General features: G+C 41.3%; 1 protein-coding gene across 1 annotated transcript; it reads right to left on the bottom strand.

Annotated features, from left to right (window-relative positions):
* Positions 1 to 314: 314 nt before the first annotated feature.
* LOC136471196 (FCS-Like Zinc finger 12-like) lies at positions 315 to 2403 on the bottom strand. Its single transcript, XM_066468938.1, has 2 exons — positions 1659 to 2403; positions 315 to 652 (listed from the first exon to the last, which is right to left on the bottom strand). The coding sequence occupies exons 1-2, from the start codon at positions 2168 to 2170 to the stop codon at positions 484 to 486; spliced, it is 681 nt and encodes a 226-aa protein (XP_066325035.1). The 5' UTR covers positions 2171 to 2403; the 3' UTR covers positions 315 to 483.
* Between the last annotated feature and the right edge of the window lie 15108 nt (positions 2404 to 17511).

Below are 17511 nucleotides of genomic sequence, written 5' to 3'. Positions count from 1 at the left end.
ACTACCCTTCTACCTCAAGCTCTTTTAACCTTTTGTTGTCTAACACCCCTCTCAACGAGATTTGTTGGCGTTTTAGGTTGCCTTGCCAATCTTAGGACACTCTTGTTGTGCTCCTCCCCGACGTGTCTTGCTAGGAGACATTCATAGGTGTTCCAGGTGGAAAACGAGTGTCAAAACCCAGATTACTGGTTGGCCTTGCCGTGTGCGGTCTCGGACGATCTCGTCCTTTACGTGTGACCGGACGTCTTCTTTCACTTCCAACAAGAACAAAAATAAAATAAAATTCAAGCACGCAAAAGTGTTTAACATCTTGCTGAGTCTCAAAACTTTCTCCCTCGCTTTTATTCATGTCCTAATTAAGAAGCATTTTATAAATTACTCTATATATGACCCATTTGTTTAAACGGCCCGTTTAGACTTTAGTCTCTTCTAGCTAGACTCCTTGCTCATAGAGGAGCTGCTTGAGGGCGAGTAGTCCATCTGCTAGGCTGCTGCGACGCTCGGCGAGAAGGCCATCGGGGCAGAATGCGGCGAAACCGAGTACGAGTAGTCGCCGGACCTGATGAAGGCTTCGGATCCACACTTGTCAGCGCGGTCGTCCATTAGCATCTGCTGGCATCGGCACTCTGAGCTGCAGAAGGCTTTCTCCCCTCTGCAAATTTGATGAGGCCAAGAATAATAAACAGGTAGTCAATATTTAAGGAATTCAATCTTTTCAGCTGCTTGTTAGTATGAAGTATGAGGAAGTCTTGATAGTTGAGATATTCAAAAGCAGAACGACTGGAGTTTTGTGGCACTAAATGAATACGAGCTATATTCTTATTCATTTGGGTTAAAACTTTAGAGAAAAAAATATCTTCTCAGGCTAATTATATGGGAGCACTGAGGAATACTAATTATTGATGTACTGTAGTTTATTAGATGTACTGGCATATTGTACCTGAAGTATTGCAGCAGCTGTCTAATACGTAATATACTACTGCAGCACATAGACAAAACTATGCTTTTGTCCTCTAGGAAGACCATACTTGAGCATCTTGAATAAAAAGGGAAAGGACGATGAACTGTATAAAACTGCACGAAAATCGTGAATCGACTCTAGTCGTGTATTTGATTATTGTAGTTTCAAATTCACGCCTATAATAGTTAATCATTAACTTAAGGTGCTGTCTCTCTATTCTATATTGTAAGGGTCTATTTGGCACACCACCTTTTCAAGTGAGCTAATTTTTTGCAGCTCTAGTTCATGGCTAAAAAATGGCTCCGGTTCCTATACTGTTCACTATAAAATAACTTCTCCGAATAAGCTACTACCATAACCGAAGACAGAGCCGTGTCAAACATGCCCTAAATAGTTTTAGCTTTCTTAGATATATAAATTTTACTATACATCTAGATATACGATGTTATATTTAGGTGTGTACTGAAGTCTATATACATGTAGAAAAAACAAAATAACTTGCAATTTGAAAGAAAGGGGATACATAGCAGTGATGGGATGTTATTCACATGACCAATAGGCAAGAATGATTTTTTAAGTTTTTTTTAGCAAATAATGAGTTCTAGTAAGTGCACCATACTATGAGTGCTGAACTAAAGTTTCTGAGAAAAAAACTCTTCTCTAATCTAAGAAAGAAATGAACGATTACGGTGCACACCTGTACATGTAGATATCGAGCCCATCAAGCCTCTTGTCACAGAGGCAGCATCGGCTCAGGAAGTCCGGCGCCGGCGCCGGCGCCTCCTCGTCGGCTTCCACGAGCCAGCCGCCGCCGTCGCCGAACCCAAAGTAGACCCGCTTCCGGACGCTGCCGCCGCCAGCGCCGGCCACGTGCGTGATGACGCACGTGTAGCTCTCGTCATCCTCGCGCGCGCACCGCCTAGCCGCGGCGCCGATGGCGATCGGCTCGGCCCCGGCGCCAGCCCCGGCCCCGGTCAGGCAGGCGTGGCTCATGGCCGCGACGATGCCCAGCCCGACGCCGCCGCCCTCGTCGAAGCTCCGCCTCGGCTGCGGCCTCGGGTCCGCCGGGGAGTTGTTCTTATTCGCCCCGACGAAGACCGAGAGGAGGTTCGCCAAGGACGAGGACGCCGTCGTCAGCTTGGCCACGGAGCTCCGCTGCCGAGTCGCCGCCGCCTTCTGCTCCGCTGCCGGCTCATGCGACCACATCATACTCGCTCTCTTGCGCCTGTGACTCTGAGTAGAGGAGAGAGAGACAGAGATGGGAGAAGAGGCTGTTGTTACCTGCTCAATCTCTCTCTCATCTCTGCTCTCCACTCCCGTCTCTCTCTCAAGAACACTAATGGTGGTGGTGGTATCGTTGAGGTCTAGAGAGAGAGGCGGTGGTGGTGATGGTGGGAGGAGGATTATAAAGAGGAAAATGGGGAAGTGGGGCAGTTAGGAAATGGTTTTTTGTGAAAGATTAGTAATAGTGTAATACTACTAGTAGCTAGTGGGGGGTTTTGCATGTGGGAGCTAGCTCATTTCTTCATAATTGCAGAATATTCCGTAATATTTTTTAATGCTGTGAAATCAGGACTTGTCCTTGTTTAGCATTTCCGAGAACCTTTTAAGATACTGCATGGTTAAAAATTGGACCGGTTGATCGTTTGTCTCTTTGTTAGCCAGGGAACCCAATTCAGCATATCGATCGACCAATGCTTGTCACATATAAATTAGTTCAGTATGTACATGTGTGACTTTCTGATAGATGTACCATTTAATTTGTGTCGTCATTGTATGAATGAATTGTGTGGCTGTGTGCATAGATGGATCCAGCACTACTACATAATAGCACTTCACTGCCGGTCTTATCACTGTCGAAATTAGAAGAACCGGCAGTGTTGACCCTTCACTGTCGGTTCTTTGCTCTGAAAACCAGAATTGATTTGGGATGTGACCGAACCAGCAGTGATGACAACTATCACTGCCGGTTGTGTCTCTAACCGGCATTGGCTTGATGGCCACATATTACTGTCAGTTCATGCCAAGAGCCGACAGTAATTGAGCTCTATCACTGTTGGTTCTATCCATGAATCAAAGATGATAAGCCTACAACACAAAAAGACTGCAGCCGTCCTCTCTTTCCTCATCTCTTTCATCCCGAGAACAGAGGCACGAGTTTGGGCCCTTCCCTCCATTGTTGCGGCTGCTCTTCACCATGAAGCTAACGCTTGGATTTTGAAGAAATGCTTGATCTTTTTGCTTTAAGGTTAGTAACAAGCATCCACTCCTTTGATTTTGTTGCTTAATTAGCTTTATTTTGATGGCTACATTGCTTGATTCTCATTCTAATTCTTTCTCCATTCTAGAGAGCACTTTTCTAATTGGACATTTATGCAAGACTCAAGTTGTGGTGAATCCATCATCTAAAAGATTAGTGTCTAAGAACATATTTAAATTTCTAGCTAATTATTTCATGGTGATCAAGATCATCATTGTTAGTATGTGATGCTGTAATTAGTTCTTAGAAGTAGAGTAGATTCTTTTACAATTTATTGAGAAAATTAATCTATGTGTCACATAACAACGCATTATTTGGAGCTACATTGTTGTTCATGATCATATCTCTAATTTAAGACTTATTTTTAAAATTAGTGTCTCTATTTTTATGTGGCATGGAGTAGAATAATTGTTCTTCATTATTGTGCAATAATTTTTTATGGGGCTACGTTTTTCAATTTATATGGGCATTGTTTGGAGCTACATTGTTGTTCATGATCATGTCTCCAATTTTAATCTTTTTTAAAATAAGTGTCTCCATTTTTATGTGGCATGGAGTAGAATAGTTGTTCTTTATTATTGTGCAATAATTATTTTTTTACTACGATTTTCAATTTACAGGGCTGGGGCTACCAATTTAAATTTTCCAATAATTAGTGTACAATAATGCTTTCCAAAAATGGTACTTTTGAGCTACAATTGTTGTTTATGAAGTTCGATTTCTTATTAATTCTTTGTAATTACTATCTCAATATTTTTTTGTGCAGAGATAGATCGAGAGTGGATGCATCTGTCCCGAACGGAGAAGCGGTACATGCATAGCGTCAGCCAGTTTATCACTGATGCCAAAGCCCATGCTGGGAATGGGAACCCTGTCTTCTGCCTATGCAAAGATTACAAGAATCAAAGGAACTTTCGTCAAATTGAGTCTATACGATCACACTTGATTACCAGGGAGTTCATGCCAAACTATACGATATGGACTATGCATGGTGAGGTTGGTGTGAATGTTCCGTAGGAAAACGATGATGATGTGGACATACCTGACGTAGCTATCCACGATGCTGACGAGGAATCCGGTGTCAACACAGAACCTATGGCCAAAGTTAATAATGTGTTTAGGAACACGCTAACTGACGACACCGAGGATAATAACAATGGTATTTCTCAGCTGCTACGTAATGTAGAGGCCGGATGTCTTTGTGTAAGGTAGCTAAGAAAACTAGAGAAAATAAGATAAGATGGCAAAACACCATTGTATAAGAATTGTCTAATGAGCAAACTGAAAACCGACATCATGATGTTAGAGTTCAAATCGATAAACGGATTGAGCGATAAAGGCTTCGATCAGTTGTTAGGTATAATAAGAAAAATGCTCCCAGAAAAAATGAATTGCTAGAAAAGACATACTTGGCCAAGCAAATGATCTACCCAATCGGTCTCGAGGTTGAAAAAATCCACGCGTGTTCCAATAATTGCATATTGTACCATGGAGAAAAATACAAAGGCTTGGACAAGTGCCCCAAGTGTGAAGCTCCATGATACAAGGAAGGGCCATCAGATGAGGGTAAGACCAGAGGAGGTCTCGTAAAGGTCATTTGGTATTTCCCTATAGCTCTCCGGGTACATAGGCTATTTACATGTGCAAAGTCAACTACTATTGCGCTAGCATGGTGAAGAGCGTAAGAAAGATACAATGATGAGGCACCCCGCCGATGGGCATGACTGGAGGACTGTCAATACTATGTTCTATAATGACATCAATGGAGAGGTAAGGCACCTTTGGTTTGCTTTAAGCGCAGATGGGATGAATCCTTTCGACCAGGTTAGAAGCAATCATAGCACCTGGCCAGTGACGCTCTGTATATATAACCTTCCACCTTGGGTCTGTATGAAGCGGTCATACATCTAGATGCCACTATTGATCCAAGGGCTAAGACAACCTAGGAATGACATCGATATGTTTCTGGAACCAGTGATCGATGAACTAGTGGAGATGTTTGAAAAGGGTGTGCTAGATGTTTGGGACGAGTACAAAAAGGAACATGTCATGATCAAGGGAGTACTTATCGCTACAATCACTGATCTGCTAGGTCGAGGTTCATTGTCTAGAGAGAAGACAAAAGGCTATACTAGATGTGTCGAGTGCTTGGACGACACTGATGCAGTAAATCTGCCAAATAACTCAAAGATAGTTTATATGGGACACTGTAGGTTCCTACCTAATGATCACCCTTGCCGTAGGAATAGAAAAGATTTCAATGATACTATTGAGAAACGCTTAGCTCTAAAATATCGAGACGGACCTGCGATACTTTGAGAACTCAACAAACTAGAGGTTGTCCTTGGGAAGAGGGACAATGCAGTAGCAGCGCCTAATGGGAGCGTTTGGAAGAAAAAATTGATTTCCTAAAAACTACCTTACTGGCCATTTTTGAGTGTACGCCACTGTCTTGATCCCATGCACATCACTAAAAATGTGTGCACTAACACGCTTAACACCATGATGGACACCAGGGGGACATCGAAGGATTCACTAGCCACATGTCTGGACATGCAACACTTGGAAATCAGGAAGGAGCTACATCCTGTGAAGCTAGAGCATGGCTAGTTTGAACTTCCGGTTGCGTCATGGACATTGAAGAAGAAAGAAAAGCGTGCGCTTATTTCTTTCTTCAATGAACTCAAAGTCCCGATGGGCTACTGTGCGAACCCGAAGAGGCTAGTGAACATGAGAGAACTCAAGTTCAATTATGGCCCTATGAAGGCCCATGACTATCATGTCTTTATGACTTAGCTGCTCCCTATTGCCCTACGTGGTATCCTTCCCCCAAAGGTTCGCACCCTAATCATAAAGCTGTGCTCGTTCTTCAACGCGATCTCAAAAAAGGTCATTGATGTGTCCATGCTAGAGCAGTTGCAGCGGGACATAGCCGAAACTCTCGTTAGGCTTGAGATGCATTTCCCGCCGACTTACTTTGATATCTCATTGCATCTGCTCATTCATCTTGTTGACCAAATTAGAGCCCTTGGCCCAATGTACCTGCACTTTCGAAAGATTGATGAAAGTTTTCAGAAGGTATGTTAGGAACAAATTCAGGCCAGAAGGGGGCATGGTTGAAGGATGGTCAATGAAGGAGGCCATTGAGTTTTGCACATATTATCTAGACATCAAAAGGGTCGGAGTTCTAGAATCTAGTCACGAGGGAAGACTGCGTGGCAAAGAAACGATCGAGAAGAAATCTGTTACAATAAATGACCCTATTTCTTTCAGATAGGCACAGTTCACTATTCTCTAGCAAGCCGAGGGTGTGATGCCATACATTAACAAGCACAGGCAATCGCTGCAAACTCTGTATCCGAGCAGGTCACAAGCTTGGCTGGATAAAAACATAAGGACAAATTTATCAACTTGTTGCGACACCACTTGCTTAGAATAAAGATGGGTAATCAACTGGATGCCTTAGCCAAGGAACCTTCAAGTACATATCTTAAGTACCAAGGGTATGAGATCAATGGATTCACATTTTACATAAAAAGCAAGATGGAAAGAGCACATACCAAAATTGTGGTGTTCGTTTTGATGCTCACGACGAAAACGACAACGTGCAGGTGACATACTATAGTTTCATAGAGGAGATATGGGAGCTAACCTATGGCCCATTGAAGGCAGCTATTTTTCACTGCGAGTGGGTCTGACTCAAGGAAATCAACACTGACAGCAAAGGGTTCACTACCGTTGATCTCACTAAGACCGCATACAGGGAAGACCCCCTTCGTCGTTGCAAGAGATGTTATGCAAGTCTTCTATGCAAGGGACAACAAGACAAAAGGAAGGCTAAAAGTAGTCCTAGAAGGGAAAAGAAAGATTATCGGTGTCAATGGAGTGACGGACGAAGAAGACTACAAGGGCTATCAGGAAATGCCTCCATTCAGGGCGAACATACCCCAACCTATCCTTTAAGAGGGTGACAAATCGGCTTACGTACGGCTTGATCACAATGAGGTCATCATTGTTGATGCACCTAAAGATAGTTAGATTATTGTTAACTATGTAATCATTATTCGGACATTGTTCACCAACTAGGTAATCTAATTTATATTTTGTGTGCTTCTCTAAAATTAAATAATTGACTATTGTTGGCACGAAAATGTGTCAACACATAGTAAGATGGAAGGGCCTGCTCGATGGAGCTGGAGATCCGCCTGGCTTCAACGTAGGGATAATCAATCCTGCGTATTCCTCCCAAGACGTGCCAGTCAATTTGACCCTGCAATTGATAAGGAGAGAAAGTTTATCAGTAATTTAAGGTAGAACATGATAGTCTGTGCCCAGACAGTTCTAAGTGTGCCGCTTCAGGAGCAGCCAGATGGGAAGAATGATTAAATAGCTGATACGCACAGAAATCGGCTGTTACGGACTATAAAGCTCATGGATAGCGATTGATTTTATGTTGATAGGTACAGTACATGTATATGTAAATGAGATCATCATCTAGGTGGATATTACTAGTACGAATCTAACGATAAAAGATATAGCATGCAAGCAAATCGACTGTCTAATACAAATGGACCTACAAATGCTCTGAATCTAATATGTTACCACCAACGGTGAGGTTCGACCGGATCAATGACAGCTATGATGATAGTAACAAACTAAAACCAAAGAATCCATAAAACCATCCATACTTCGACAGGCTTTTCGAAAGACATACTATACGTGAAGGCTTGAATGAATCAACAGAAATAGCTAATTCAAGTGAAAAGGGACTACAGTGTGTGCACAATCGACTATTTCAGATGGACAAACCTATGGACTCATCAGACCTAACTCGCTATCTCTAATAGTGGGGTTCGACCGGATCGATGCAGCCATAAAAAAGACAACAAATCAAACCTTTAAAGTAAACAGATCTATTCATGTTCCACAGAATTATGTAAACATGTTGTAGGCGTTAACGCATAGGATATCAGCTATTTAGCCGATGCAGGCATAGCAAACAGTTAAGGTCGCACCTAATCAAGAATAGATCTACTAACTAGCATCCTCCAATCTACAGTGCTATTAGTGGAGATCGACCGAATCGTTACAGCCATTATAGTAAACCGTAGACTAGATTTAACTAACCGGCAAACCTCTCCAAGATCATACGTGCCTTAACCACGTACTATGCGCAACCAAGATCAAAATAGAACCGCCGATAAAACACAACCCATCGTTCATTGTAAGAAGTATCATGTTGTGACAAAGCAAATGATGGACCCAAAGGATATGAGGCCGATCTAAATTGATCTCGACCGGGCAGGTTGATGTTGCTTCAAACTAATGACGATAAGAACATCAGCAAGATCGATAACTTAATGAATCTATCAAAGATTGCCACTCTTAGGTAGAGCTGATAACTTGACCTTAATCTAATTCAAGCAGTGGAGGTCGACCGAATTGATGCAGCCATACTTGAACTAGACAAGAGTCGATAACTAGCTTATACCAGAGTCACAATGGAGGTCGACCGGATCGATGTAGCCATACAAACAGTAGTATAAGCCATGATGGTACTTACAGACAAGCCAGAGGTCGGCCAGACCGATGCTACCCTGCTCGCTGAAGGACTCATCGAGATCTACTCTACTCTTACTCCTAAGGGGTGGCCAGAGCCAAAAAAGTAAGTAACTTGTATTTGATTAATTGTGTGTCCTTTACAATAGCCGGGGTCCAATATTTATACCCGGAACCTACGCATGAATCCTACTTAAGCATGACTCATCATAATCTTTGGCATGAGAGAAAACATTCCAAATTTAAGATAACTTGGACCCTAATTTTTCCCTTTTTGTGGAGTCCAACATGTTTTTCCTGATGCCAACCGTAGCTTTTATCGTTATCTGCTGGCGTTATCTGAAGAGAGCTGATTCCAGTGCTGCATTCGAATCAACTGATTCCTACCCTCATGCAATTGATTCCTTGATGACATGATCTTGGGAGCTTTCGAGTTTCTACAATTCTTCTTCCCAAATTTTGGTGTAAACACATACCCCCAATTTTGGGATAAAAGTAATTTTATTCCAAAATTATCATGTCTATACCCTTGATAGGTCCATAGTCATGGATAGAGAATCTTGATCTAGGGTCTAATATCTATCATCGTCTTTGCCAGCTTATGAGCCCATGCTTCAAAACTTTTACGAAAGCATTATTGCTTCACGGGCGCTTGGATCTATCTTTCTAGGCTGACTATAAAATGTCTATCTGACTCTGGTGAGAGCAATTCAACAACTTAGTTATATTTCTCTTCTGCCTGCTTTCTCGAGTGCCTCTGGCTTCGCCAGACCCTCCAATGTCTAATTCTTTGCCATGAAGATCTTTGGTGGTTAGAAGAATTCTTGTGCATAGGGTGATTGTGTCGCTCATCTTAGCGCTTTGTTGAGTAAGAGGATCAGCTACTACGGGTAGAAGAATTCTTGTGATATCACCTGAGTCTTCTCTCCATGATTATAGAGTTGTTCTAGTGTTTGCAAGGGCTAAAATGTGTGTACACCTTCCCCTTGTTCACTCCATCAAATGCCCATTGAAAAAACCACAGACTTCTTTCCCATAGTTTCCCAGGCACCAAGAAATGGGCATCTTTTAGTAGGCAGTTTTCTTTCCCATTGTTTCCTAGTCATTGAGAAATTAGTTGGGCATCTGTTAAGCAAGCGACCTTTCTCCTTCTCCTGATGCAATTTTATCAACGGGCCGATGTGACTCGGTTCATGATGACCTTTGGCCTTGTGGGGATCTAGGTTCTCTACAATCCAAAGAAACCTTGGAGGGTTGATCGCTGGTCAATGTAACCCTTCCGTATCCATCCCACGATATTTTGTGATTATGGGAAGCAATAAGTCTGAATTTGTTCTCTTTGTGATCCATCCCCTGAATTTCTAGAGTGTCGATCTGTTTCCATATCTAACTTTAATTCCATAACCCTAGTGAAGTCTATCCTCTCACCTTCTCGAGCTATATATATGGGCCACGGTTGTGGATTGAAAAACAATCTGCTTCGTCCCAAACCTTTTATGTCTTTGGTGCGATTTCTGCTTTCCCATAGGTTTGAGATCATAGAGAACAGCAAGAGGTCTACTGAGGAGGTCCTCAACAAATCTGCGTCATCACACCAGCGCCTTTGTCACCAGGAGGGTGCAACTCGGGATGCCTCCACCGTCCTGAAGCATAGGGCTGATTCCGCTCAGCCTTTAGGGTCATCCTCATCAATAGCTCACCGCCAGCTCCCCTGCTATTTGAGGAGGTGGATCGACAATGATGATCCGCTTGCCTCCATCCATCGGGCTGGCTAGAATCTTATCGACTGCCTCTCCCTTGTAGAATCAGCTCTAGCCATGGTTCGATGTCGATCGCCTTCCGAGGCTGACCCGATGGAGGATATGTTGGCCAAGGCTAAGGCCAGAATCATGGGTGACATGCCTACCACAACTTTCTATCTCTTCTTAATTTTGTCTTCAAGATCTTGATCATCCCTCCTTTGAATCTTTTAGATCTATCGACTTAGCTAGAAAGCCTCCGATCAGCTATGGAGTACGCGGTGGGATTCATCAATGCTAGAGGCGTCGTTCCGGTGGTTCACTTGCACAACATCCTGAACCATGTTAGGGAGGTCGCTCTTCATGGCGTTCGTCATGGTGCTACCATGGCATTGGCTACTATGCAAGCTAGTTTTGGCCATGAGCTTTGGCTTCTTCCCCATAGTTTTCTAGCCACAGCACACCCTGGGGATCATGAGCGCCTGGTCAAGGATTTCTTCAATGCCACCAACTCTATAGCCCTTACTTCCTAGGCTGATGATATAGTAAACAAAGTGTTTTCTGACATGTAGCTTGTAATAGGTGACATTATCAAACAATTTCTTCGTCTTAAGTGATTTTTCTTTTGCTTCGTACTTCATGTTCCATGCATCAATTTATCCGTGTTTGCTTTGCTCTTATAGGTGATACATATTGTACCAGCTTCTCCCCCTTTGGGTTTATTTTTTGAACTAGAGGCGATACCCTTTTGGTATCGGCTATTAGAACCGATGATCGAACTAATCGACTGTCAAGTATTAATCCAAATGCTAGGATAATATTTCTTTAGATATTTTCCGTTGATTGCTCTACCAAACTCTTCTTCTCCTCCTAGTGTTTCCAGAACATAAGCATTGCCAGGTGCACAACGTTTAATCCAACAAGGTCCTTCCCAATTAGGCGACCATTTGCCGAACTCGCTATCCTTTGACCCGATCAGCAATTTTACTTTCTAGACTAAGTCTCCTTCAGAAAATTGCTTGCCCTTGACTTTTTTATTGTAATATTTTACAATCTTTTGTTTATTGGCTTCGATATTCTCAAGAGCATGTAGCCAATGGCAACTCAAGTCCTCTAAGTCGTCTATCATAAGATTCTTATAGACTTTGGTTAATAAATCATTTTGCAATGTAACACGCCTCGATTTAGTTCGAATTTCCCAAGGGAGGACTGCATTATGACCATACATAACTTCATAAGGCAATGTTTTAATCGATCCATGATAGGCCATCCTATATGCCCATAATGCCTCATTAAGTGTTGAATGCCATTTCCTTGGTTGCTCCTCAATCTTTTCTTGATCAGCTTAATCATAATCTGATTAGACGCCTCTGCCTAGCCATTAGCCTGAGCATAGTAAGGAGAAGAATTTAGTAGCTTAATTCCTATACTGGCAGCAAAATCTCTGAACTCTTCTGATGTGAACATTATCCCTTGATTGGTAGTGATAGTTTGAGGAATCCCAAAACGATACATAATATGCTCCTTGACAAAATCAACCATGTTCTTTGAGGTTACCGTCTTCAAAGAAATTGCCTCAACCCACTTAGTAAAGTAATCCATTGCTACCAATATGAACTTATATCCTTTACTTGAGGGCAGAAAAATTTGGCCAATTAAATCAATTCCTCAGCCTCAAAACAACCATGGTTTGATTATTGGATTCATAGCCGATGCAGGCGATTTCTGAACATTACTAAAACGTTGACAGTCTTGGCACCTCTAATAATATTCAAAACAGTCTTCTAATATTGTTGGCAAAAAATATCCAGTTCTATGAAGAATCCATTTCATCTTATAAGCTGATTGATGAGCTCCACATATCTCTTCATGCACTTCACCCATCAACACCTTAGCTTCCTCTTGATTTAAGCATTTGAGCAACACCCCATCGACTATTTTGTAATATAGTTGATCATCTAGTAAAACATACTTAGTTGATTTATACCTTAGCTTTCTAGTAACTTTCTGTGATGGATTCCTAAGGTAATTGGCTATTTCAACTCTCCAATCATTATTCGAGGTCTCACTACTCAAGACTTATTGAAACACTCAATAACCTGACGCACTTTGAGCTAAATGATTAGCCTCTTGATTCTGTGCTCTCAGAATATGTTGAAAAGAGACATGAGGAAATTCCTTGAGCAATCTTTGGCACTCATCATAATATCCCCTCAGAGTATCTTCTTTGCACTCATATAGGCCGATCAACTGATTAATAATTAACTATGAATCTCCAAATACTTCAATTGCCTTGGCCATTAAAGTTGAAGCCCCTTAAGAATAGCCTCATATTCTACTTGGTTGTTGGTAATCATTGGTTCAGTTGGGAGAACAAACTTAAAACTTGCCCCCGAGATGAAATAATAACAATACCAATGCCACCACCTTGCTTGCATGATGACTCGTCAAAGAACAATGTCCAGGGTACTGGCTCCACATAGCCAACAATTGACTTATGATGCTGGGTGACAAAATCAGCTATTACTTGCCCTTTAACTGCTTTAGCCGATTCATACCTCAAGTCAAATTCTGACAACGCAAGAATCTACTTTCCCATTCTTCCATTTAATATTGGTATTGATAGCATATGCTTGATCACATCAGTCTTGGAGACAACTGTACACTCAGCCAATAATAAGTAATGTCGTAACTTAGTGCAAGAGAAATATAAGCATAAGCATAACTTTTCGATGGGAGAATATCTTGTCTCTGGGTTCAGAAGCCTCCGGCTAAGATAGAAAACAACTCGCTCTTTCCTTTCGGACTCTTGCATCAGGGCTGATCCAATTGTCTGGTTATCGATCGATATGTACAACTTAAAAGGCTTACCTTGCTGAGGAGGGACCAGCACGAGTGGACATTTTATATATTCTTTTATCTCCTCAAGTGCCTTTTGTTGTATATCACCCCATTTAAATTCTCGATCATTTTTTCAACTTCAACAAGGGAGAAAACGATAGAACTCTCTCTAACAATTTCAAAATAAACCTCCTGATAAAATTAATTTTGCCAAGCAAAGATTGTAACTCTGTTTTAGTAGTCGAGGGCACTGCCTCATCAATGCTTTTATGCTTTTTTGACCAACTTCGATTTCTCTCTCGTGGACCATGAAACCCAAGAATTGTCCAGCTGATACTCCAAAGGCACACTTATTAGGATTCATCTTTAGACCATGTTTTCTTGTGCATTCTAGAGTCTCCCATAAATAAGCTAGATGCTCCTTGTACCCCTTGGATTTTATCATCACATCATCGATGTAGATTTCAATAATCCTACCGATCAACTTATAAAAAATATAATTCATTGCCCTCTAATAAGTTGCACCGGCATTCTTTAGACCAAAGGTCATCTAACCCACTCAAATAAACCGATTGCCCTAGGGCATCTGAAAGTGGTCTTTGCTATGTCTTCTTCAGCTATGAAAATTTGGTTATATCCTGCATTGCCGTCCATGAAGCTAATAACCTTGTGCTCGGCTACTGCGTCTAACAACATATTAGATATCGACATCAGATAACCATCCATGGGTGTGTCCTTGTTCAGATATCTAAAATCGATGCAAACTCTTAAGTTTCCATTCTTCTTATACACAAGAACAATATTCGATATCCACTCTGTATATCGGCACGGTCAGATAAACTTTGCTTCCAGTAACCTTTTAGTCTCCTTTTTGATATCATCAAGTACATTTAGGTTGAATCTCCTCAGAGCTTATTTAAATGGCCGATATCCAGGTTTGATTGGCAATTGATGTTCAACAATCGATCGGTCTAGACCAGGCATCTCATAGTATTCCCAAGCAAAATAGTATTTAAATTCCTTTAATAAATTGACTAACTCTTGCTTATACTTAAGATCCAACTTGGCACTTACATACGTCAGCCTAGGCCTATCTCTAGAACCAATAGCTACCTCTTCTAATTCATCGGCCAACGTGAAGCCATGTCCTAGTTTACTATCTGTACCATCTATTGGATTATCCATTAAAACAAATTTTCAAAGCCGACTGCTTGGATCGGCTGTTGGCTTTCATTATTGATTCTAATGAAGCCTCCTTCCCATAACTTGCTAGAAAAACACTTAAAGTCTTCTAGCTCCCAAAATATGGGATCAGCTATTGTGATACTTATAGATTCATCAGCGCGAACCAGCTCGACATCATCACCATGCTATTGAATCAGACACTGATACATGGTTGATGGCACACAACAGTTTGCATGAATCCAATCATAACCAAGGAGTAAACTGTATGAACCTTTTCCATCAATGACGAAGAATGTGATGAGCAGAGTCTTACTCCCGATTGTCAGTTCGACGTTTATTGCCCCCCCCGGTCTTAGACGCATTACCCCTAAAATCCTTAAGCATCATGTTAGTCTCAATCAAATCCCTCAGTCCTTTGCCAAGTTTATGAAAAGTGGTGTAATGCATAAGATTGATAGAAGCACCTCCATCCACCAACATCTTGTTCATCGGTTTCCCATCAAGAAAACCTCTTATATATAAAGCCTTTAAGTACCGATGCTTGACTGGCTTATCGAATATAGCCTATTGTATAACTGTCAACTTGGCAACTATTTCTTCATACTCCGATTCATCGAAATCTGAATAAACTTCTTTATCAGCTAGAGCTCTGAATTTTGATGGCAACAGAAAAGTCATTTGAATATTAGTTGATGGTTGCCTTCTATCGGTTGTTTGCTTAGCATGCCACACTTGAGGTCTACTAGATGTCGAAGCCTGTTCCAGTTCTCTCATCCTTAGCCGTTGCACTCTTCTTTTTTTGTCAGACCTCTTGGAGACCATTGGCCTTCCTGACAAACATATTCTTCTTTATTACTTTCTTTTTCATGATCAGCCCAGTTTTGATTGACAACTCGCTTTCCTAACTGATCATGAACACTTTTATTTTTTAAACGCCGATCCATGTTACCATGATGATACACATCTTGAGCATGGATAGACGGGTGGTTGGCTTGAGATTGCCTAAACTCTCAATATTGCTCGCTGCATTCTGGACAGTTATTTCTTGTAGGAAATTTCAAACCTTCGTTCTAGCAATATCTAAAGAAAGGACAATTCTAATATGATTCGACTTGTTTTCTTTCATACCTCTCATTCACCTGTTGACGCTGGTATTCTTGCTCTTCTAACCAACGCTGATAATCCTTTTCTTTCTGCCGATGCCATTTATTCAACAAAATTTGAGATGTAACACGCGGCCTTGTTGCCCTATCCTTTGACGTCTCTCCATACTCATATCGGCTCTTTTGCTCATCACGATGCCTTCTAATATTTCTATATTCATTAGCCAATATTTGCATCTCGGGATCGACTGTTCCAGTTTCTCTTGATCTAACTGATGTTAGGACTTTAGTCTTCCTCTTGAGCAGCCTAGCATCGACCATGTTTTGATCTCCTGGGAAAAGATTATCTTCAACTTTCATTTTCTAAGACGTATCAAATTTAAGCCTTCCTTATTGAATAGCCCTTTGTATATGCTACCAGAAAACTCTGCATTCATTAGTAGAATGAGATGTAGCGTTATAAAACTTACATAGTTTCTTATTCTTTGACTGATCAGGGGGCAACAACACATGATTATCGGGTAACTTGATCTGTCCCTTCTCAAGCAAGAAATTGAAGAGCTTGTCTTATTTTGTGACATCGAAGTCATAGCTCTCTTTGACTCCTCTTCCCCAAGAATTTGGCACCATTACAGTCTTCTTACCCCAATTCCATTCAGCCTTGACAACTTCTTCCTCATCGTCCTCATAGCAGTCATCGACTAAATATGGATTATAAGCTTCGGCCATTGTGGTACTTTTTTGGAATCGGGTATCTCTGCGTATATTCTAGAATTGTCTATTGAGCGCTACCACTCATTAAGCCAATTGACCCAAGTTGTCAAATTCTTCTCTCTCCATGTTGGCAACATTCCTTGAATGGTCAAAGCAGCTAGTTGATCATCAGTCAAGTTTAGTGAGAAGCATAGATTTCTAGTTTCTTGAAATCTCAGAAGAAACTCGGTGCCCAATTTATTAGTTCTCTGTCTTATAGTTGTCAAATTAGTAATCTTCTTTTCTCTAGTCCCAGTATAAAAATATATATGAAACTTCTTCTTCATGTTAGTCCAATTGGTAATGGAATTAACTAGCAGTGATAAAAACCAAGTGAAGGCTGGCCCTGACAGAGACAAGGATAAGAAGTGAACTCAATGGGCCTCTTCAATGGATGCTTCATCCAAGTGTGTAAGATATTGACTGACATGTTCTCTGCAATTGCTGACCCATCCGTGGATTAAAATTTGGAGTACCTTGATACCCTAGATTTGGAATCATGTAAATGGTGTTATAATCTGTGCCATAATGATACCCTTGTGGAATCTCCATCTGCTGGGTCCTCAGCTGGTTTGCTGCTTGAAGTCTCTGGTTATAAATGTTAGGATCTATATCTCTATGAATCCTTTGAACTAATAGTGCTATTTTTTGAGCCGATGATGGTATTTGGCCTAATGTGCCAAAATTGACCATTTGATTCTAAGCTTGCCCTATCGGTTGTTGCATATGCTATTCTGACGATCCAGGATTATACTGTATTTGATTAGCATTGTCACCGTGGACTTGCTCAGATGAGCTCTGAACCACCTAGACATCATCATTACCAGCGGGTGTTGCTTCTTAATGGCTAGTACCGGCTTGATTAGTCTCCTAAGTCAATGGATGTGGAATGTTGTAATAAGCTGGCCCAACCTGATCAACTAGAAACCCATGAAACACCTCTTTTATGATGTTGTGGAATGTGTTCAAGAAAACTTTATTATGATTCAACATGGCATCATGAATGGACTTGTTTATAGCTTCTATGAAGAAACACCTATCTTTAGCTTCATCTACATCTGTTTGCCCATGCAACAGAACTCTTGGTAGTGGATATTTTTTAACAATTGT

Source organism: Miscanthus floridulus, chromosome 8 (assembly GCF_019320115.1).
Source record: "Miscanthus floridulus cultivar M001 chromosome 8, ASM1932011v1, whole genome shotgun sequence".
Lineage (NCBI taxonomy): Eukaryota > Viridiplantae > Streptophyta > Magnoliopsida > Poales > Poaceae > Miscanthus > Miscanthus floridulus.
This window is presented reverse-complemented; position numbering and strand designations above follow the sequence as displayed.

Excerpts from the sequence above, each read along its gene's own strand:
- LOC136471196 (XM_066468938.1), bottom strand. The coding sequence starts at position 2,170 with ATGATGTGGTCGCATGAGCCGGCAGCGGAGCAGAAGGCGGCGGCGACT. Across the intron at positions 653-1,658 it reads CTCGATATCTACATGTACAG|AGGGGAGAAAGCCTTCTGCA; the intron begins GTGTGCACCGTA and ends TCAAATTTGCAG.